This window comes from Haplochromis burtoni, unplaced genomic scaffold, assembly GCF_018398535.1.
Source record: "Haplochromis burtoni strain Fernald_Lab_line unplaced genomic scaffold, NCSU_Asbu1 Contig_7, whole genome shotgun sequence".
NCBI classification, from domain to species: Eukaryota; Metazoa; Chordata; class Actinopteri; order Cichliformes; family Cichlidae; genus Haplochromis; species Haplochromis burtoni.
In genome coordinates this window covers 3743389-3768039 of record NW_024582368.1, presented here as the reverse complement: position 1 = coordinate 3768039, position 24651 = coordinate 3743389, and the positions used below count along the sequence as shown (strand labels likewise).

Sequence of the window (24651 nt, the reverse complement as noted above, 5' to 3'; positions counted from 1 at the left end):
CCCCCCCCCTTTTTATCTGCTTGAGAATATTGACTAAAGCAAACTACATAGCGGCGGTCTTTTAATCTAACAGAGCCTTAATAATCTGTGAAAGGCTGTCCACACATTGATCTAGTGTAAGTTGCCGTCATTTCACCCTTCTGCACCAACTGTACTGCAACACTGGCCGTGTGAAATACGGCAGCAGATCCCATGGAGCCATTAATCTCTCCCACCCCTCAAATAGTAATCTGGGGCATGAAGCATATTGGGCGATGAATCAGAGGCACAAAGTAAATGAATCATAACCCAGACTTTGGTGAGAGCAGGGCGTTTTATGTCTGACAGTCCTAATGGGTAATTGAAGGTTTCCTTACAGCTCCGCCTGATTCTAAACAATCATGTGTACACTCATAGGCAGGACAAGGCGAGGGAGGCAGGGCAGAGGAGAGAAGGAGGGGAGGAGTGGAAGAAAGGAGGAGAGCAGTGTAAAGGGGGAAGGAACGACTTAATAGAGAACATCACTTCTCAATGTAGATATCATTTTCAGGAGAGTAACTCCACCGAGCAAGGCGCTTCATAAATCAATGGCTTTCTATGGAGACTAATAAGAGCTGCCTGCCTCTATTCATTGTTCAGCCTGTAATTTGGCCCATCACTCATTACTCAGCATGTAATTTCAGCATTAACACCGCACAGCTCGCTGAACCTGCTGAACACCAGAGAATGTGAAAGCAAGCAACCCCCCCCCACCACAAACACACAAACACACACACGCACATAGAGGCAGGCAGGGCCACTGGAGCACAAGCCAGGGAGTCAGGGCAGGAAAAGGAACATTTATGTTTCTCATTCTTTCTTTTGTACATCAGATACACTTGCACAACCCCGAAACACACCCATAAGGCATACTGCACCTACTCACGCATACTTATGTTACTCACACACATACTTATAATCGAACACACCACTTGTGCTAAAACTCAAATACGGTAATTGCTAGCTCAACCGTGCTCAAGTGGAGCAGTTATGTGTTCAAGCATGGACAATGCAGGGTGATAATCGATAGCAAGGATCTGGCTTACAAATACAGTGATATTCAGCCTCATAGGCTGGACACACCTGAATAAACCCATGCCACAACAACATACACTGCTGGAAATCTGATTTGACATGTCATCATGCGTCCCGAAACGACAAAGGTCTGCCTTGGAATGTGGGGGAAAGCCATCTTCTCCTTAATAAAGGATTGATCTGCCGTATTGATCGTACATGACAAGGCTATAGCAAGGAATTTGCCCCCTTTCTTTTGTTATTTCCACCCCCCTTCCCCTTCTTATCTATGCACTCTGGCAGTCCTGTACATGTGTGCATGTGTACACACACGAGTGTGTAGATGTGAGTGCATATGGCCGGCAGAGAGAGAGTGTATGTGCACGGCAGCCCTGCCAGACCCTGCTGCTCAGTGTGATGTAAATTGTGTATGTGTAAAAAGCACTCCATAATCAGGCCATCCATCATCAGAGGCTGTCAGTGGGCTCTCTCAGGGTGATACATCACGCTCTCCTGTCCTCTGCCTCAGTTGGGGCCTACACAACCCGCCAGGCATGCTGGGAACACAGCCGGAGAGACGTACAGTACAGGACAAGACCTAGGTTGGGAGAGGTGTTCTGTTTGATGTGCCTCTCCAATGATAATGATGCCCTCCTGTAAATGCATGTTTTGGAGGGTAGGGTCTCCTTAATCCTTGAAATGTGGTTTATGCTGGATTTTGTCGACAGCTTTCACAGTTTATTACACTTCTAAATATGAAGGAATCGAAACGCCTCGAACTAAACCGATATTAGATGTAAAGTTTTCTCCGTCATGGTTTAACACCTGGCAGAATCGCCTGCAGTTGTCGTCCAAGCGTCAGGCATGATCTCTACATGTCGACATGTCACCATCTCATCTATCATGGAGATGATCTTTGTAACAACCCCGGCATAATGAAATTGGTGACACGGACCGCCATCTGCTATTGATTTCATGCAAATGCTTTTGACAGCTGATGGAGACTTGCATTAGCGCTAAACGGTGCTGTCAGTTGATGAGTTGACAGTTTTGTAGTCATAGCATGTACACTAGTGCAGACAGACACAGACAATGTCAATAATCCTGTAAGAGCTGCTGATGATATATACTGAGCACTTATATTCAATCTAGACAATAAATGTGTTATGAGTGCAGTCGTTGCATTGCGCCTCACATTTTTTCTTTCAGGCAAAGATTTTCTTTCATGTGCTGAGCTTTTACAAGAATCATTGGGACTACTCGCCTTACTTTTCCTCACACCACACACATTGACAGCAGCCCCACCTCTTCACCTCATGTCTTTTTTAATCCTTGACACATCATTATGTTCCAACTTCACACTCTGTCGTAAACTTTACTCTCTTCTAAAGAGCAGCTCTGTGATGCCCCGGCATGACTCGATGCATGCCAGAATTTGTTTGCTCCTTCCAGTACAATATGGAGAGAGAGGTGGGATGAGGGTGTGGACAAAGCATGCCCCCCTCCCCCTAACCTCCTCCTTACCCCTCCTTGTAAGGCTTCTCAATCGCTGCAAGGAAACATGAAACCCTCCACACACATCCCATAAATCCTGAATTGGGTGGGGAGTCTAGCCGAGGGGAGGGGGGGCGGGGGGACTGGAGGAGGTATGATACGGGTGGGGGGGTCGCTGGCACGTTCCAGTCACGCCCGCTTCCCGGCCCGCGGCCAATCAATACCACTTTCCTGTTTTAGAGGCGGGTAATTATGAGGTGGAGAGATTGTGTGACCTCTCACCCCTGCTGCATTACTCGCCTGATATTAAGATAAATTGCCTGATTTTGGGTAAACATATGCTGCAATTCAAACTGTCAGCACTGGTTTGCTCAGGGATAATTTGTATTGATCTCCTGGCTTCTTCCCCATTTTGCTTACTGACCTCATGGATAATTAGAGAAAAAGAGACACGGGGAGGTAAGGCAGGGCTTGCATTTGAATACTTTGCAGGAGAGATGAAGAGCACATGCGGGGGGGATGTTGGGAGGTGGCAGAGGGAACATTAGAGACTAATAGAATTTTCATTTTCTCTCATTTTCGGCTCAGATTTAGACAGGTTACGTGTTTTGTTCAATTATATCTCTTTTTTTCTCTTTCCCTGCCTGTCTTATATACACAGCGATGGCCCGGGGTTTAATTTCTGTCGTGATACAAATTTTACAAATATAATGAGACAACAAAGCGACGGCGAATACGTTTCAAGTTAAACAGCTGATAACAAAAGGATTTATTGCCATATGTGAGCAAAATTAGCATGGTAAGTGACGAAAGAACAGACGTGATAAAGAGTGTGCTTCCCCTTCACGAAGGTTTGGAAGAACATTTTTATGAATATTTCAGTAATTTTCTCTCTCCAGAGAGTGAATGATCATGTTTCAGAATATGAAGAAATGGAATGCATGACTCGGTGTGCAGCTGTGACCATATCATTTCCAATTTTGAATATCACGCATGCGCACGGGCATGCATGGCAGGCCTTCAGTGAGATTCCTCTGCCTGGAATGTGCAATTCCCAATCTTATTTTGATCTGATGCCTTAATCTGCCACCCTTTCATGCCACTAACACATTTTCTCTGAGAGCTCCTTTAGCCGCCTCAGTCGAGCCACTTTACTTAAAATGTAGAGTGGATGGCGTGTACATGGCATCTGAGTGTGGTCCGCTGCTCCTTCTCCATGTTCTCTAGAAATAGGACATGAGTAACCGCTCTACAAGAACACTGTAACATGGCCGTCTCTGGCAGCCAGAAGTGCTTACATGGCGATACAGCACAGTGTGCCCACAGTCCATATGAAAGCGGGTTGAACACTTGTATTGGCTTACAGTATCGAGGTAAAAACATAGGGAAATGTTTGAGCAAAGCAGTAAATTTAAAGGAAATTGTTCCTTGTTAAGTCTATGAGCCTGAATGGAAGCTCGCACAGAGTACTAGCATTCCTGCCAGCCATTACAGCTTATTACGATAACTCTATCTTTCCAGGAGATAAAAACCTAGCCTTGTTGCCATTTGCCAGCTATTACTTTCGCTAATTATACTTAACTGCTTCGAGCTTATCTCCACTCCTCCTACACCATTGAGCAGTTATTTTTTTCTTTCCCCTTAACACAAATTAGAGGTGGAGTGGGAGTTGGAAAGGGGGAGACAGATAAACAGCACAGGCAGAAGTTCATTCAAGTGTTATTGCATTTGTGACTTGTCAAACAGTCTAACTGAAGCCTTCTAGGCACCTGCAGTCTGTTAGATGGATGCAGTTCACAACAGCATCAACACACATAACGACCTCTTCTCGTCAATATTCAACAGCTGCGGACGTAGGACGAGCGTATATCTTCACAGCGTTGCGTTAAGGAATTAAAACGGACTCCTGTGCATACAAGGAAGGCGTGATATACAGAAGTCATGCTGCTGCTCCTCAGTATAAATGTGTTCCAGTGTTGAGAGCAGAAAATACGCATGCAGACCATCTTAAAAAAAAAAAAATCAACCAACACCAAACCAAGGCAAATTGAAATTTTCACAGCAAACCCACGCAAAGCAAACCTCATCTGTGTTAACACTGACCATATCATCTCCATCCACTGCAGCCAGTTATCACTCAGTGATTCCATCTCCAGCAGTCTCAAGATGAACAGGAAATTAAAATTTCAAAGATCTGCAGTTAAGATAAATCAATGGAGACAGATCAATGTTCATTGAAATTTCATGAACTTTGAGCCAATACAGATGAAAAAACCCAGACAGTTACAGTCTCCAGCAGATATTGCTCCTGCAACAGATAAAATGTAATTAACACGCTTAAAAGGGAGCAATGTTACAGATTGCCCATCCATAATTCCAGACTCCCTTCATATCGGTGGTATTATTAGAAAGGGCCGAAGACACCTGTTCAATCCTCTTAGATGACATCTAAAGTACTTGTGCCACTTCTCTGAGGACGTCAGCGGACTTTCACACATTACCGGCCAACAGAAATCAAATGGGTTCCCTTCACAGCTGATTGCAAGCGCAAATTAATATTGTAAAATGAAGATCAATACATGGACGGGGCACAGATCGATGACGGCTAAATTACGGCCGCATTTTCCCCCTCATTCAAGATGAGTTGTGTTTTCCTCTCAAAGTCAATACCGTGCTGCCTCCCTCATTCATTTCTCAATAAACTTGCCGATGAATTTCAATCAAAATGCGGCAGAGGAGGGGGCGGGAGGCTGGAGTTCTTTTAAAGCCCGTTGGGTGCAGATCATACTGAAAATGGGGCAAGAAGAGGAGGTAGAGAAAAAAAGAGGAGGAGGGAAAGATCCTCGTCTATCAAGAGCCCCCCTCCCTGCCTCCTGTGTCTATCTTTCCCGTGGCAGAGGACTGATGCTGTGACTTCGTGAGGACAATCCATTTTAAGAGCTATTACAAAACAGACCTCTAACGATACTGTGGGACAAAAAGTGGGTCCAATTAAAATTAAATCAATGAATACCATCCTTACTGGGAGGAAAAAAAGCACGCACCTATGCTTTCATTTTTCTCATGAAAGATAACCACAATGCATTTCACAGAGAGATGTAATGGGGGAAAATACATGCTCAACTGCAAGTGCTTATTTCAATCAATTTCCTGGAGCTGGATTTCACAGGTCACTTGCTGATAACACGCTGTGGAATAATGCCACAGTGTGCTTCTCAAAGCCTACCTGACAAGCTGCCTGACAGTGGGGGAGTGCGAGCACGTGTCACGTCAGCCCTCTAATTGGACACAAGGACCTTCCTCCGTGGAACCTTGTCGTGCTCCACACAAGCTCACAAGGCCTTCAAACCAGGCCCATCTAACTTGGCAATGAGTGTCTGCTCCACTCCCGTGGAGCTGGTGCTAAATACCAGAGTTGTAATGAGACAGGTAGGTATGGGGATATGGCTAGTGGATAACATGCTTTGACACATGCTAAAACTGTTGTGCCAACTGGTTACAACCCACGTGACTGTGGCAGTGACATTTATAAATGCCTATGTCATCTTTTCTCATTGTAGCAGTTCATACTGCAGGGGGATTTTCTTTTTCCTCCTTTAAATCAGCCTTTTTTTTAGAAATATCACAAATGTTGTGCGGAGTGGCTTTAAAGGGTGCGGAAATATGAAGTCATTTGGCGTGTGTGTTTCAAAGAGCTCCTCAAAAGCAGATCTGTTTACATACCTCCTTGAATGCCTTTGATTATAGCATATCTTTGCTGTAGGCCACACCCCGTCGCTGACCAGCAACCAACCGAGTACCAAACCCAACCCATCAGGACAGGAAATGAAAAGGAAGCGCCTCATCTGATCAGCTTCTAAGTCTGGAACTTCAAAGTGACGGCAGGGCGGAGAGGAGACGCAAGGATAGGGACAATTCACGAGCTGGTCAGCACAGGACCCTATCTGATGTGCTTTGATAAAGACGTCTGCATTTGTTTGTTTAATTTTTCCCTTTTTTTTAGGGAGAGTAGGGTCCACCGCTGTAACACTGTGTTCCTCTTTCTAAGAGCAGAACATTAAGTGGGTTTAATTTTGGATTTGAGAAGTGGACTTCACTATTTATATCTCTGATTTGTGCATAGAGGTTGTCAGCTCAGTGTGGGTGCATACATGTTGGAGACTGGCATTAAATAGTTTGACTTTCATAAAGCAGGAAGCTTTAGTGGAAGTGTATTTACAAAGAACCCTTACTTCTGCACTATCAACATCTCCCTTTTCCATCCCTTACAAGGTTGACATTTCTTGAGCTCCACCAGTATTGAGTGAAGCACACATGACCCCTTTGTCCTTATGTTGATGAATGACTGCCTCATACCCATTTTGTCAGATTTTGGTGCAGTGGAGTCGATAGCGTCACCTTGACGAGGAAAGTTTGTGATCCATCAGCCCTCAAGGCTGTCTGGCCACAACTAAGGCCTGGCAAGAACAGAACACTGTATGGGGGCATCCGCTTCATCCAAAAATCCTTCACCCAGTGTGTGCTGCAGTCTTGTGAGGTCGAACGAATGGCTCTTATTACTGCCGCTTTACAGTGAAGGGAGAAAAAAGAAAAAGAAAAAACACTTGACTTGTACTAATAGCTGCGAAGCCATGCTGGTCACCAAAGGTCTGAAGACGAAGCACCCTGTCAGTGCCCAGCTTGGGAAATTAGCAAATAATGTTCCCTTCCCCCTGACAAATGTGTGACAGCTCGCCTTCGCCAATCATTCTCTCCTAACGTTATGATGCATGTCCTGGATCCCCACTGGAGGATACAGGCGAAGTTTACTGACCCTCAATTTACCCATGACAAATGGGGTCCCGGTAAATGTGCGTTTTCTGGGGCGCGGAAGGGGTTCATTTTAAGCAATCCTGGTTATGTGGATGTCACTGATTAGGATAAATAGTGGCTGAGTGTGTTAGGACTGCTTGCAGAACCATATTACCAAGAGCCCGCATCGTTGCCCCTGGAGGGGAGCACTCGTGGAAACTTGGCCAAGATAGAAAACCAAAAGCTCTGATGCAATTAGGAGCTTAAATTGGATGAATTGTACACTCAAGTTTTTATTTATGATTTACTCTTTCATACACTTATGTAAGTATGCAATAAAAAGGTGAAAATGCTGCAAATGAGGCCAGAAAATTGAGACCTTTTGGTTTAGAAATATTTAATCTGGCCTGCACGTACAGGTTTTAGGGTTTAATAAAGTGAAAAGTATAATAAAGTATTGACTCAGATACAGCCAGGACTTTCTCCTTTTGATTTTCTACAACCTTGCTGACAGCTGGTTCTACCAGTCCTGTCCTGACCAATAGATAACCAATATATGGATTAGACAGAGGACAAATCAGCAAGCTCCAAGGGACGACAAGGTAAAAGGTATAGACTGTAAAACATCAAAATAGGCAACAAGTCATTCCTTTAAAAATGTGCCACTTAAAGAACGGATATAAGCTATTTAAAGCAGTCGGTAAACTGCAGGCTTCTCAAGTTTTATATAGTATGTCTGTTTGTCTCATTAGTGTTTTAAACATTCAAGAGTCGATGCCAACAGGATTATTTGACATATACTACACCGTGCTCTCTTTCTGAGAATGGATTGTGAGTTTTGGAGCCGTTCCAGGGTGCTAAGCCGAGTGAGGACATGTCCCTCTGCTGTTCGAATTGACTGCAGTCTCCTCTGTGTTGACTCTTGGTAATTTGTGATAATTTCTTAAATTGAGCGAGTTAAATTTCCACAATTAGGGTGGTGGTGCAAGAAGAGTCAACATAAAAAAAAAGTCTAAAAAGGCACTCCTCTCAAGCCGTGCTCTCAAGTCATGCTTGAAGCCATATGCTTTGATAACTAGACCTTTGATATGCACACGGTGCTCTCCAATATGACACCGTGCCTTTCTGTGCCTTTTAGACAGCACTGTGTCACTACATGCCCTTTTCAGCCCATGTAATGTGCTATTATAACTCCAAATCTATTTGCAAATGAAGTGCCATTTGCTCAAGAGTCAGAAACAGAAAGAAAAGCTATAGCTGGAAATGAGTTTCATTCTTAAATACAATATCTGCTCTCTTGCACTCAATGCATCAGCCAATTGTCATTTTAATGTCCGAGAGATGTAGCTAACATCCTTTTACCTACTGTACGTGTGGAAGCAGCGATATCTTTTTCTAGCGTTATGCATTCTGCTCTTATAACGGTTTCGTTCTCTCAAGCGTCAACCCCTGTACAATCAGGGTAAGCCACATAGGGAATAGCAGAGCAGAGGAGCCAGACCTGTCTATTGGTGACTTTCTCTTTTAATTCACCACACTAATCAATTGTACCACCGTTGCCTCGAGGGGTAATTGTATCTTTATACTAACTGGAAGTGAGTAGGAACCCAGGGAAGACAGAGAAGAAGAATGGTGGGAAAAAAAACAACAAAGATAGGGAGAAGGGGACACGTTTCCCCAGTAAAACCTGATGGTAATCATCCCAATCCGCTTAGCCTCTGTGACTAATGGGGTCTGTTCTTAAGGGACCTGGCACTTTCACTAGGGTGCTATAGAAGCCATTAATGTCTTAACTTATACACCTTCTCAGGGCTGCACAGTAACACATGTACACACATACACACACATTTCCCCCTCACTCACTCTCATACAAATACACACATACACTTACGCAGCCACACTACACTCCTGTTTCATTATCCCAGTGCCTTGTTGGCCTCTGCTCTGCTCCTGCTAGGGAGGTTAAATGCAGGAGAGCTGGGCCAGACTGCACGGTTGGAGGAGAAGGGGACGGGTGGTTGGGGGTGGTGGTGGAGGTGGTGGTGCTGGAGATTTTGGAAGTGGGAGGGGGGACTTGATGAGAAACAGCTGCCCCAGGATGGAGGGGTCTGGATGGGGATTTTGGGTGAGGGAGTTGGGGGGGGGGGGCTGCACAACCCTGGCCTTGAGCGTAGCAAGGCCAGGGTTGTGCTTGGAGGCTTGGGAGTGCAGGGGGAAGTGTGAGTGCCTTGACGCACCCCCATTTCATTCTGCCCATCAGAGTTGGAACAGTCAGAGGCTTCCAGGTCAGACAGGCTCTGACCCCCAGAACCTCTGTCTCCTCACCAATGATGACAGATAAGACCACCACTTCCTTCTGTTAGCCAAGATAATCAGATCCTTTACTTAGAGTGTGACACACACACTCCCCTTCTCTCTCACGTACATATCTCTCCCTCTTTGCCGTTAATTCTCTCCTATGAATTCATGTTCAGCATACATGAGAATAACCAGATATATGTGTGCACTTAACCTACAGTAGATATGGCTTTTCTAATCTGATTTATTGTAAGAAAAAAAAAAAAGGAAATCACATTTTGGCTTATAAAAAATTGGCTCATTAGCAGAAAGCATTATCTGTCTCACTAAAGAACAGATAAAGAGAACTGGCAGAAATAACTTTCCTGACAGCTTGATTCTAACAGAGCTTGGCAACGACCTTGTATGGTGGCAGGTCAGAGAGGGATCGAGTTGCACTTGTAGCCGCCCCCCTCCACAACAGCTTTTCACGAGCAGTGCAAATCTCACACATTCAACATTCAGCAAGTCGGACGGTTAGTTCATTATTAGTGCCTGGACTTAAGGCTGGGGGCTCCATCCAGAAGGAAGGGGGAAAAGCGGGGGTACATGAATAAGCCTGTAGAAAAAGGGAGAGCAGGGTGGAGGAAGTTTTGACTCACCGGTATAGACGAATCTTCCAGGGGCACCTTTGCAGAACTGCTTGGACTTGTAGGACAGCGTTACTTCCACAACACCGGGAATGTGCCGAGGTGGAGTCTGGACGCGGATGGCGTGGGGAGTTATGAGCTGGATCACAGAGATTAAAAAAAAGCAAAAGAAAAGAGGGTATAAGCGGTCATTACTTACTAGAAAGTTTGTCTTAATAATTATTATTCTAATATTGTGGATGGGTTTCAATTGAGTATAAAATGTGAAATTCTACATCGTACCTCACTCCATACAAGCATGGTGCCGAACACAACTTGTAGGCCATCGAAGAAGTTGTCCCCTATGAGGATGACAGTGGCACCTCCAGTGGTCCATCCCTCACTGGGACTGATAGCCTTGATGCATGGGGTGGCTGCTTATCCAAGACAAAGAGAAGAGCAAATTCAGCACCTAAGCTTCAACACTAGGCCTCGCGTCTCCTTCCACTCAGACACATTACTGCGCCACCTCTACGTTGAGCCCTCCATATCTCTCTCACAAAAGACATATCATGGAAATTGCCCCTGGAAAAAAAATGATGGATTTGTCCTTTAAGGCACGAGAATCAAAATCATTTATCAGTGCGCTGGAGTGGTGTAGTTAAGCAGACCCTTCAAATGGTCCACTTCACAAAGGCTAAACGCCAGGCTCACCAGGAAAATGATTTGATGGAGCAAATTATGTGTCAGGGCAAATGTAGCTATCAGAATTGATTAAGCATGCACCCGCATGTACAGTAAAATTTCAAAGTTGAACACATCTTAAATGAGTCAAGAATACAGGCTGTTAAAGTGGAAATGACAAGCTAAAGCTTTGCTGGTTCATGTTATTTCATTACCTTTGTTCTTCATGTGCAGTACAGTGCAGGCGGTGAGCGTAGTTTCAGGTTTCATAACGTGAAATGCACTCATGAATTATTCAGATTGTGTTTTTTTTTCTCTCTTTTTGTGATCGATTCAATCCATTTCATATTGTTTATTACAATGCTTTTCATCTGGCATGACTTCTGCTACGTAGCTCTGCCATTCATCAACAGTCTGGGTTGTTATTATAATCTAATTTGAGTGATCTGGTGCCTCACATTCACTGTCATTTGATGCATTACCTTAATATGGTGCTCAGCACAACACTGTGTTTACAACAGAAATAGCATGACAGCTAGCCATAAAATAGCAATATCAAATTTAATCTATTTCCATCAATATCTTTTAACACACTATGAATTGTGCATGTTTTCCCTTATCCTCAAAATACGAGCAACTATTTTGCAAGTTCCTTTTTTTTCTCTCCCCTTTACAAGCTCACTTCTAAACCTCTATTATCCTTTCCATCCAGTAAGTAAATCACAGTCAGCCATTGTTGTATGGATCACCTCAGACAAGACATCTCCCTTTGTTTGCCTTGCTGTTGGGTCTGTTCAGGTCATGTTTGCTCTCTCTCCGTGCCCATAAAGTGCACACACACACATTGGTACTACAGGGAATCTGACTTTAACAGGCGCTGTTGACTTCATGCTAATCACCTCGTACAGATTTTCATTTGTGAGGCCTGGAGGAGTGACATTTGCTTTCCTTAATTGCGAAGCAGAGCGTCTGAAAGAGGACCAACCCTCTATGGGCATGCTGGGCCCCCTCTAAGGGCCTGACCTTCATCAGTGCGGACGATTACAGCAAATAATTCACCCTTCAAAATTACTGTAAACAAATTGACTTTGGGGATGAGAGAGCGAGGGGGGCAGGAAGGAGGAGGAGGCAAGAAGAGGGCCTGATGGTGACGGTGACTGTTGGGGGGCAGCTGCAGCCTGGAACCTGCGACACGCACACACAATCACGCACGCACGCACGCACACAAAACCACACACACGCAGACGCACTACCTCGGAAATCCCAGTGCCCCCTCCCACACGCAGAAGGACCCATGGTGAGGCAGCGACTGAGGCCCTAAGCCGTCCACCCTTCTGCCTAAAAATTTGCATATGTCTCAATGCACAGACAGAGAGGGAAGCATGTGCTGAATGGGGACCGTGGCGAAGTGGATTACACAGTCAGCGCAGGCGATCTGATGACAGACACGCACAATGCCCCCTCAGCAGATGATAGGCATCATGAGGAGTGGACGGATGAGGATGCAAAGAGCCGCCCTGCCGCTCTGAGTGTTGCACCACTAAGTCTTTTGCAAACTTTGGGCTACAGCTGAGGAAATTCACTGAATTTGAATTCATATGTCATGGCTTGTTTTGGGGGCTCTTTTGTCTCTCTCTCTCTCTGTTTGCTAAAACGTTACCCTTGTCCATTTTTGTTTGTTTGCTTGACTTTTTTTTTTTCCAAGATCGCCTTCGCTGTGAATTGATCGCGGGGTGCTGATCTGGGATCTGCTCTAATCTTTGTCGTTTCTGGTTAGGGTTAGCCGCGGAGGACGTCAAAACTGATCCAAGATCTGAGCGGAGGAGGTCCTAGCTCTAGTATTGTGACACTCAAACAGGTCTGATGTGGCCCCGTGAAGCCGTCCTTTGTTCTGCCTGCTGAAATGTGTTGTAATTGTGCTGTGGGATGTCCAGATGGTCGGTTGATAGTGCAGCTGATGGGATTATACCTTTTACCTCTCCCTGGGCCATCTGTTCCCTTTGACTCTCTCTCTCTCTCTTTCTCTCTCGCTCACTCTCAGCCTCTCTCTCTCATACTCTCTCCTTCTCTTTCTCCTTTCCTCCTCTCCTTTTTCCCCCCCTTCTTTTCTCCTTCTCTTTCTTCCTCTTAGGCCCAGCAGTCTGGATTCACTTGTCTTTATTGCATAAACCCTAACAGCATTACAGCCACTTGGCATGCAAATGAGGCAGGCGCTGCAGGCTCTATGCTGAGTCTCCTATATTGTCTGGGGCTCTATAATGGTGGAACTGAGCTAAGGAACGTGTGTGTGCGCGAGTGTGTCTGAGTAAGTGAGAAAGAGAGAGAGAGAGAGAAATTCTGTGTGTGTCAGTGCTGGTTGTTCGTGTGTGTCTGTGTGTGTGTGTGTGTGGGTGTGTGTGTGTGTGTGTGTGTGTGTGTGTGTGTGTGTGTGTGTGTGTGTGTGTCTCTGTGTGAAAGACTCAGCTATTTGTGAGCATGTTTATGCACCTTTGAGCCTGAATCTATACATGTTTGAGTGACAGGCAGCCACAAAGAACATCCATGTCTGAATGCATAATATGCTTGTTGTGTGACAGTACACACAAGTGAACAAAAATGTCACATGGCGAGATTCAGTCTGTCATCCACAGGCTGTGGCCCCTCTGTGCCAACAGGGGGCAGCACTTCTTGATCAATGCGAGGCAGTCGGTGCAAGTGCGGTGTGAGCCGAGAGGAAGGATGCCTCTGTGTTTCAGCCACACAGTCAGTCAGCCAGTCACATATCTAAGGCTTCTCGCCCAGTGAACTCCCAAGGAAGAATGTGTTGCTAATTTAAAGCATGCTGTCTGCCTGCTAGTTGTCAAAGCAGTGTGGAGGACATGGCTGGAATTACATTTTATGACCGGCTCTCCTTTTCTCATGTGTCACATTTCTGTTTGTTAAAGGTGACGCAAACAAAGTGAGCAATCGCAGTTGATGCATGTTAAATTAGTTTGTTATGGAGCCGAGCCTAAGAGGGAGGGAGGGGGAAAAAAAGAGAAAAAACAAATCTCAACTTGTGTGAGCACACACAGTTAAGCAGAGGGAAGGTGTGTTAAAGTTATTAGACAAAGACATGTTCAACTGGGCGGTTGACAATGGCTTCTTTTCTTGCTTTACGGGGCGTCACTCTGCTGCTTTGAAGAGTGTGGTGAAGGGTAGAATAAAAAAGGATGGGTTAGGGTAACCTGTAAAGAACACGAGCGTGCACACACGCACACACACACAACGCAGGGGGTCCCATGGGAGCGGGGGAACATGGAGGCGAGGGCTCAACCTCTTTAATTGCTCTCCTCATTAAGAAACTGGTTGCTAGGCGATCCACACCTATCGTGTCATAAACGTGAAACACACAAACAGAACGTCAGGGAACATAATGACTTTGGTGCTCCGGGCAGGACTTTAATTATTTGATTTTGTTCTCCAGTAGAGGAGTCATTAATAAAGACAAAAACAAATAGATTAGCTTTTCCCCCACTAGGACTGGAGAGCACTGAGATATATTAATTGTCTGGTCTTTTTTTTTTCTTTTTTTTTTTGTATTAGTCGTTGTTGTATTAAACATTACATTTGCTTTTGGTGATAGAACCATTAATGCCCATTAATGTGTAGAGAAGCTTGTTTTAGTCAGTGGTGTATATAAACTGTTTGCCCAGCCATAATTGGCCCTTGAAATCTGAAAATAAGCAATTTGCACAATTGGGCTAAGTCAGTTAACTTTTCTTTCTTTCTTTTCCTTGCAGTCTTTCAGCTGTGTGTGCTCCCATCTGCAAGCGGAGGCCACAAGGGTCAGAAGGTTATGTTTAGTGCATTTTACTTTTTGGATTTCCCATGGTTTGGTGGTCCTACTTTTCTCTCTTTTGGCTGAGAAGGCAATCAGTCTATCATATGGAATCAGTTGGAAGAAAAACAGTAAGTTCTGTTTTTCTCATAGGCCACCCCCCACACCCCTTCTCTCCTTCTCTCTCTTTCTCTCTGTTTCACACACACACACACACACACACACACACACACACACACACACACACACTAGCAACCCCCCTTACCTCCCCCCTCTTTTCTGTCTTTCTCCTTCCTCCCCCTGTTTCAGTTCTCTCACAGCTAAAACTGCAGAACCCAGTGGCAGGAAATTGACCTCACAGCCAAATTCTTCAGCAATTTGATCATGTTTCACATTGGCTTTTAAGACAAATGTAGGTGCATAAAGAGACTGGAAGTAGTATAAAATTTTAAAAGAGTGAATTAGTCCGAGTATTATCATCTTCGCTGGCGATACTGAAATGATAAACACTGACTAATGCATGTTGCTTCCAATCAAGACATAACAGCAGGTATGAGTGAGGCCAAAAGCAACTTAAAAAGTGAAAAAAAATGAAAGTGATGGAGGAACGAAAGCTTCTAAGCAACTAGAAGCAACTAGGTGTGTGATCTGGGAGGAAAAAAATGGGAGGATGTCTGAAAGAAACTATGAGAAAAAGGAGCGTAGCAAATTATAAGATGTAAAAATGTGCCTACCATTCTCCAGATAAGGAGGCGTACCTTCTGAAGGGTCGAGTCTGCGAGCCCTTCGCCCATGCTTGGAATTGTTGTGTACAAACATGTTGTCAGAGACAGCCAAGACATGGCCGTCCACATTGACGGTCGTCGATACGACAACCTGTGAGAGGAATAAAAGCAAAACATGTCATTGAGCAAGTTTGAAGGTGATAATAGTACATTTTGGTAAAGGTTTAGGGACATTCTGAGGGATGTATGAATAGTTTGTTGTGTCCAGGTGCTAAAGCTCATGAATTGGTTGTCCTCTTTGGACAGATCACATTACATCAACCTCCCCTCCCTGCCATTTCCTTTTTTCTTTTTACTGTCGTGCATTTGTGTACAGCTAATTGACATTTCGATCACTAAAATACCATTTCCGTTTACCCACTCTACCAACTGTCATCATAGGCGAAGCTCGGTATTATTGATCAGCTTGTCCATCTCTTTGAGGATGGAAGGCCTCCCTTTTAAAATATTACTGGAGTCATTAGCAACTGAACAGTGCTCTATCCCATCTCTCAGCAAACATTTTACTAGGATCAAATTCCAAGCCATACTCCATATTTCATAATGCTTATTTTTGTTGTTGTTTTTTTGGCTACCACATTCCAAACAGTGAGCCACATGTGAATGGCCAAAGTGTTTCTGAGCCGGAAACAGAGAGCCCCTCTCAGGTTTGCTTCGCCGGTAAGTGACCTCGGTGTAGTAGTGGAATTTAGGGGGTGCTTTTTTTGGTTGGTTTGGGGTAGGTGGGGGTATAGGGAGAGGAGGGGAGAGAAGGGGAAGTGAAAGAGCTCCATTCTTGTGAGCAGGTTCAGAGTTGGGCCAAGCTGAGGATGATGGATTGGGCCCTTTCTGGCCTCCAGCTGGTTTTGGGGTAATAAGAAGAGTGGAAGGCATGCAGAATACACAACTTTAGCCAGAGAAACACCTACGGTGGCACATCTGGGAAATCTATTTAGGGCAAATGACATACTAACTGCTGGAATAAAGGCAATCGATGATAATAAAAAGTAAAAACATCTTCTGTTTTGGGAAAATAATATAGTTACACAAAAAGAGTGATGCAAAAAGTTCTTGCATTCCTTTTGACATATAGGAGTGAGAGGTGAAAGCCCTTGGTGGCTGTCACGCATCAGTCCACATTCAGCCTGAGGGAAGATTTGAAGAGGCAGGGGAGGTCTGATGGTAGTGACATCAGGAGGGGACACCCTGTCTTGTCTGTTTCATATCTGGGCTTCCTCCTGGAGGATGCTGGCTTATGTGTCTATCACAAAACAGTGCTGCCAGTGACGGCCGCCCTCCTGTAGGCTGTCGTTACCCTGATAGGACAAATCACACTAAACTCTCACTGTCTCACCTTGACCTAGTGGGCTGCTTGTGGTGATGTGGGCTGCTGAGTAGGATAGGTAGACAAATGGAACAACAGGGAGTCAATCATTTGAAGGCTTAACTATTTGACACTTTAGATAAGACTGAGTTAAGAGACGGTAAAAATGTATTTTAACTGGCAGCATTTTGTTAGCTTACAATAATGTTTTCTTTTTTTTTTTTAAAAGCATGGTTTTGACATAAAGTACATGCATATGTGGATAAACATATATGCAAGGGTTCCTAGCGTGTATCCCATCTATCTATATGTCTATGTGTGTGTGTCTGCCTGTGGGCGTGCTTGCAGATATGCGTGTGCAAGAAGGTATGCGTTTCCGCTGCCAGACAGTTCGTGAGTTAACACTGTTGTTACATTTGGTTGGATCGTCCTCCCCTCTGTGCAGAGGCTCAGAAAGCTGTCAGGGACACAATTGATGGCACTCTTAAATCCTATATCCTTATTTGTGTCAGATGGTATTCCCTAATAAATATTCTGTCCAAGAGCACACAGGACACAAAATCCCTCTCTCTCTCTCTTTGCCTGGTTTTTGCCTCCTTCAGTGCCAATAATAAAAATGTATTCATATGTGAATCTGTGTCAGTGTGACTTAGTATAGTGGAGCAGCTGTGGCTGTGCATTTGCACACCTGTGTGTGTGAGAGCGTGCGTGTCTGCAAAAAGAGAGCGAGACAGTGAAAGACAGGGACAGAAATAGAGCATATGTGTGAAATAGATTTCAGTCACCTGGAATCTGCGCATGTCTCGTGGATTCCCTGCATTCTTCAGACAGTTCTGATTGCACTTGAGAAAGAACTTTAGGAAGAATCTGTGAGAGAGCAGAAAAGAAAAAGCAAAAATATTAATTATACTTTTGAAGCTGGAATTTTAGCTGGCGAGGTGACAGAATATTTCAACAGGATTTCTCAAGCACACCCATTTTCCACATTCATTCATTCACCGTGTGAGCATCACGGTATCTCGGTTTGAGAAGTCGCACTCTTTATTATTCTTTCAAAATCTAGAGCTGTTTGTGATCTCATCCTCTCACCTGAGTTCACGGGTCTTTCCCAACTCCCATCTGCCACTAACATATAGGAAGTCACTTGATATTCCACCCACCGCTTTAATCCCAGGACACCCCCTGTGCAATTAAAGTTCTCCTGTTCAATAGGGAAGCAAATGAGGCCCACCTGTGACCAGGTCTTGTTTGAAGAGCATCAGGGATAAAGGACCTAACAAGGTGAGAGCGCGCCACAAAACTTATAGTCCTGTCAGGCAATTAGGCGGACACTCCTGGGACCACCGTATGCCACACACACACACACGCGCACAGACAGACACACATACACACACATAACGCATACACACACCCATGTTCTTGTGGGTGGGTGAGGCAATTATGCCACAAATTACAACCTGGCTAATCGTCTCTGAACAAATGTCACGTCTGAGTGAGATCTGGGCTTGCTTAGTTTGTAAGCCGCCTTCTCAGGTCTTGCTGAATTTATTGATAAGCCCTCGTACTGAGAGTTGTATATCAGATGAGGCTTTACAGACATCAAATAGTTAAAGAGAGGAAAACTAAAAACAAGACCAATAAGAGAAATTATCTCAGATGTAGCCCATTGTGTAAAATCCCGCACAACCACACAGAATAAACAATGAAATCGACTTGTTGTTTTTGCAAATTCTCCCCACAGAATCATGACTGATTGCGCCTTTGCTTTCTCCGATTCATTATAAATACAGTGCTGTGATATTTATTTTTCATCACATTGCACTAGCATTACTATATGCAATACTGCGGTTTTCATTGTAATACTAACTTGACTCACAGAATTGCAGCGGCTCATTGGATTACCATAGATTGCACCATAGATTGCACGGACATTTCATTCAGCTAAATACAGTGGCTTGTGTGGCCTGCGAGGACGCTTTCACAACACTTAAGACTTCTCGTTCGCCCAGTGGGATCCTGGCCAAGCCATAAATCAGAGTCTGAAATGACCCTTCTAACCCCGGCCACATTAACACATGCACTGGTCATTTAGAAGCGTTCTTCGATAGACTCCTATACCTTGTGCTTCGCGGAGGGCCCAGGAGGGAGAGGAGAGGTGAGAAAATATTTTCACTCCACATCCAAGAAGCTTTGGCTTGGACATCAATAAAAGACATTTTAACCCATGCCAGAATGCTGATTGCCTGTCGGTGTGTGGTGAGGCCATAAAAAACCTGACTTGTCATTAGTGCATTTCGCTTGATTGTGTTCACTGTGTTTTCGGGTTGCATCTGTTGGCTGATCATCAAAATGACCATTATGTACTCTAATTCCCTGACCCTGTTTTTATTTCCCCAAAGAGCCATAATGTAGAGCAGCAGACATCTGCGGAAAGCAGACCTGAAATACGACTTTTATTTGTCTGTCGCCTCTCATATAGATTGGGCAAGGCGGGTGGTGCGTATTTGTGTGCGCGCGTGCACACATCTACATGCATATGTGCGTGCAGGCATGCGCACGTACATCCATCACCGGTTGGTAAACAATTTATGTCAAAGCAAGAGATAGAATATATTTCCCAAGCAATGCATTGACTTCATAAAAGAAACACATTACTTTCAGAGTTAGTCTTGTCTCTTTTCTGGGATACTTTAATGCTTTTACATACTGTTCCCACTACAGCAAAACCAAAAGTTAAGAAACAATAAACACAAGAAATTGAGTGCCCACGCTATCATAAAGTAGCTCCTTTATGTTTACTGTTATGAAGGCAATTAAGCACAATTTCTCTCCTAAAAAGATAAGCTTAATTTTCATAGTCCACAGCAGTGGCAGCGCTATAGCATCCATTACATTTGAGTTGGTTAAGATTCTCCATGAGCACAGTGCAAATTGGTCCTTGGTGAAAAGGAGAGCAATTAAGACAAGGCCCCTCTCTCTCTCTTTTACTTCTTAAATATCTACAGAAGTTTGTGCTGGTGTTTTGGCACGCACAGAGACAAAAGGAGGTTGTTTAATTGTTTTTTAATGGGATATCAAGTCGTCGCTGCCATTAGATGTTGGCAATGGAGGGCAAAGGGGGATAGAGAGAAAGAATGAACTGCAATTAGGTTTGATTAAAGCTATCCTTCTCAATAATCAGCTGTTCTGACAGGACAGGGGGACCCTGGTGGCCGCTGAGATGGAGGAAGGTGTTGAGTGATATTAAGGCCAATGAAGGGGATATTAACATGGCTAATTAAAGCTCTTCCAAAGCCGGGAGAGGAGGCTCTCAGTGGACCGCACTGGATGAAATAATCGGCCAAGGCAGCTATCAGTTGGAGGAGAGCGAGAGAGAGAAAGGGTGTATGGGAAGGGGTGGGGTGGGCTGGGGTGTAGTCCATCTGAGAGAAAGAGAGGAGTAGAGGGAAGGAAAGAGGGAGGCGTAGAGGAAAACTACGAAGTGTGAAGGAAGACAAAGAGGAAGACATTGACAGGCATATAGAGAAAGACTTTCAGTGTAGCCACAGAAGCTCATTCTGACATCAACCCTCTCTGTCTGCATGCCCGAAGTCTGCCAGTATAACTAAGACCTGACATCAGCTTTTATCTCCGACAGCTAGTCATACAGGTCCACAAATCAACATTAAAACAATCCTGCTCATGCCTTGGTCTAAGGCAATTAATACGATTCTCCTGTAGTACCTCCATGCTCGCCCACTGCTGAAGCTACTAATCATGCCATAATGATTTCTCTCCCTCTGGTCAAAGGGGAAATAGATTGTCTCTTTAGTAATGCAGCAGGCTCTGCGCCTTCCACTCCCTGGCTTCACAGACCCGGTAATTGAGGAGAAAAAGGCCGACTTTGGCACTTTGACTGATTTGAGGGCTGCTAGACCCTCTTATCTTTACTCTGATCATTTTAGGCTGACACTCAAAGGAAGACCCATCGCCCTAATTCTAGCTCACCCTCTCCCATCATCAAACAGAAGAGGAATAGGAAAAAAAGAAGAGAGGGAGAGGGGGGGAAAAAACAAACAGGCGAGGTGAGGAAGGCCCTCTCTCGTTTAAATGACCAACTTAATTGCCGGGTTGATGTCACTCATGCATAAATGTCCATTCCTTTGATTTGAGTGAAGAGGGCAAATAAGGATAATGTTGTATTATTAAGAAGGCTCTATCGACAGTGGAGGCTCGCTGTCCTGTCAATTTCATTCACATTTTTTTATCCATTTCTTTTTCGGATTTTTTTATGACTTACAAAAAAAAGTCAGCTTTTTTTAAAACGTGTTTTCACCCACCAGTTTCTTTAGTTGCTTACATGAGGATATATTTTCCGTTCTCTAATAGTACACCTTGTTCTTATTGTTCAAAAGAGCTTGCCCATATTTACTTAGGCTGCTACACAATACACTGACAGATGGCCATGGTTTCTGTAAGAGTCAGGTATTGACAACTCTAAGCTCCTGATTGGTGCCCCGGCACTAATGACTAGCATGCAGTGTCCACAGCCGGCAGCCATGACAGTGAGGTCATCCGTTGCAGGGCGGTGAGTATCGATCACCACCCAGCTCCAGCCCATCAGGCCCCAGCTGCCTCCCAGACTCAATGGGCCCCTGTTACAGGAGCCCTGTAAGAAAACGGTTCCTAACACCAGACTACAATCTGCTGACACCAGATCTCTACGCTGAGATAGTAGTACACGGGTCAATAGCGTATCGGATTTCCAAAACGCCAGGGTCTTAATGTCAAGCCTCCTGCCTTCCCTACCTACTGCTCCAGTTATTAGGCACTTCACTGAACTGCATTCAGATCCCTGTTGTGACAAGGCGGAGCAGGTAAAACGAGAAATAGAGACACTTATAGATCTTAATCTTCCCGAACACTTATTTATGCAACTGAGTGGGCTCGGATATATGTGCCAGTTAAGTCCCTGGGAGGGTGAACTGAGCTCCGTGGCCATTCCCGTCGTATTCATGTTTGCCACTGTCTTCTCTCGTCAAGCAGAGCTGTTTTTCTCGCCTTAGCTGAAGTAAACCACAGCACATTAACAATATTTGCTCTACCCCTGTACAAGCGCCAAGGGACCAGACCCACAGATCCTATCACTTCTTTATCGGGGAACAAGTGCCTCACTATCCAACCTTATTGGGTTTGGAAGATTAACCCCTTCCACTCACGGGCTCTGCCCGTCTCCTCCGAGAGCAGCAAGGCAGATGTCACTGTGATTATTATTGTTCGGCATCAAATATCCCAACAACGTGTCTCAAAGAATTTATTGGGTATTTCCAAGGCCTTTTTTGTTTTCATTTCTTTATTTTTTCCTGCTGCTATTGTCAGTTCATTTTGTTGTTTCATATTTCATATTTTTGTTGGTGGTATGTGTGTTGTGAGGGTGTCACAAATAATTTATGTGCTTCCTCTGCACCGTAAGATGTAGCTGTGTCCCTCCATTCATCCCTCTTTACCCTCTCCTCCACCATCCCCCTTTCTCTCTAATGGGCAGAGTGGCATTGACATTATTTCACTTGAGGATCCCTCACTCTGTCAATCCCTCTTCATTTACTCCATGGCTACAGGACTCATTATTGTATCTCTTCCTCCTTCTCTCCCTCTCTCGCACTCTCACTCATTCTCTTCACCTCCTGTCTCTCTCGCTCTCTAACTATCCCTCTCCCTCGCTGGACACTGTTAGTTTCTTACTTAAGAGAATCGCTCGTCTTCACAAATGGTTTCACGTCAAACCCACTCCTAGCCAGCCCCCACTGATTCCCTTCAGGCTTTGGCACAGGTTTACTGTAACAGATTAGACGAAGACTCGAAGCTCCTGCTAACTATCCATCACTTGCTAACAGTGGACTAAGGCTGTGTGCTTTATGCAGCTTTTAGCTCCAGCCCGCCACATACTGCATGTTTAGCCCCAAGCTTTCTCTCTGCCTCTCCCATCCCCTCACATCAAGATACTGCTGAGGCTGTGTACTGTTGCACGCTGTTCTTTGTTTTACTCTGAATACAGCTTTTTCTCTACTAGGACTTTGAACACAATATAATAAGACACAAAACATAAATAATTCTGCGTTGTTTTGTCTTGCACGGCCCTGTTGTAAAAACGAATAAAACACTGGTTGCTGCTATAGTGCCGGCATCATCTACATCCAAACTGGAACTCCTAGATTTTACTTAATCATAAGCACCACAGAAATGTGATGATGATTACTGATAATGACCGTGACAGTCTGAGTGTTCCTCATGAGGTGGCTGACATTACAAAAATAATCACGTACATCCACAATACAGCCCTGAGGAATATTTACTCTGCTCACCAGCTGGACGGCATAGAGGTATCTCCAGGTTATTTTTCTGCAGGAGGAGAAATATGGTGCTTTGATTACTGGTCAGCGTTGGAGCTTGAGGCCTTGAGGAAATACCAGTCAGCACCTCCCTGCACTAGTGAGATGGAAGATAAGCATATGTTGGAGTAACTGGCCAGGGTGAATAGTAGTATTTAGGGTGTTGGACGTGGGGTTCTGGAAGGCCCCAGAGCGGGTTTACAATGAGAGCCATACACCGCCGCTGTCTCTCTCCTGTGGCACCTTGGAGTGATCAGACCCAGGCAAGACGGAGAGGAACACATCTGTACAGGCAAGGCCGGCAGGGGGGCTTTGACCATTTACAGAAAGCCTTGCTGGACCCAGCAGGCCAGCAGGGGCTAATTTGCATGCGTATGTATATGAGCGTTTGTTTGTGTGTAACATATAGGTCAGTGAGTCAGTGGTTTTGCTGTCTGCCCATGCATGCTCAAATGTATGCAAGTGTATTTCGGCATCGTATTATTACTAATGTATAATACATACATCTAAAGTGGCTGTCAAAACTGGTAAGCCATCATGAAACATGAGGCTGCGACATCGGCACCACATTAACGCATTCTCAGAAGAGTTTAAAAAAAACACCCACTGTGGACTGTCATGTAGGTGGTGGGGGGTATAAAGATAGAAAGACAGAGAGCGGGTCGGTGCTTAAAGCTAACAGGTAACCTTTCTGTGCACCTAGGACAAAGGCAGGGGGAAAAAGAAAATGTCAAATTAAGAGAGGCCAGGCAGAGAGACGTGGCTGCCATATTTGTGTGAAAGCCCAGTGCTGTTGGCAGCAGAGATGGCTGCTTTCTGATTCATCTGGGGCCGTATGGCAAAGCTTTGTCAGTCTGTGCGAGGTATAAATAATTCAGGGTGAGAGATGGCAATTACAGGGCCCTGCACAACCAAAATGAATATTTTATAAGGACTAAAACTGCCCTGGAATGAATCACACACATGGAGTCACACACACATACACACTCACACGTGCACACACGAGCGTAAGTGAATGTGCACACGCGCACACATGAGACCAAACACACACACACACAAAGGTAGCACATATGAACCCATGGCATAGCTGTTGCATTGTTGACAAAAAACAATTCTATTATATAAACCCCCGCTTTTATGGCTTAATAATTTTTAATATTCTCGTGCGCATGTGTAAAATTTGGCACGATATTTAGTTAAGGGGTGTGTTATATTCATTTATCCGTGTTCTTATTCTGTTATGGAAAAGAAAAAAACAATTCACCACAAACAAATACACATTTAAGATTTTAGTGAGCTACCCAGGAGCCCGAGTGAAATCCATTAGCTAAATAAATTCTAAAAAGTGTTGCAAATATATAGGAAAGATCTACAGCAAAAGCAGTCTCCAGAGACCCAGAGCCTTTACTTTTGACCCTGTAAATATGGTCTTTGTGTGTGAGCATAGAGGGGGTGGAGGTGGTGGTGGTGATGTGTGTGTGTGTGTGTG

At 44.6% G+C, this 24651-nt stretch overlaps 1 protein-coding gene across 8 annotated transcripts in view; it reads right to left on the bottom strand.

The window, feature by feature from the left end:
- Positions 1-24651, bottom strand: part of LOC102305620 (EBF transcription factor 3) — a 68461-nt gene that overhangs the window by 11132 nt on the left and 32678 nt on the right. For 2 of the 8 annotated variants that reach the window (XM_005914153.2, XM_014337171.2), the window contains exons 7-10: positions 17580-17661; positions 15441-15582; positions 10527-10660; positions 10257-10383 (exon numbers count right to left, since the gene is read on the bottom strand). In XM_005914153.2, the coding sequence (XP_005914215.1) occupies positions 10257-10383; positions 10527-10660; positions 15441-15582; positions 17580-17661 (485 nt within the window). The remainder of the gene's footprint in view (positions 1-10256; positions 10384-10526; positions 10661-15440; positions 15583-17579; positions 17662-24651) is intronic. The other 6 variants (XM_014337158.2, XM_014337180.2, XM_005914155.2 and 3 more) reach the window with 3 other exon arrangements.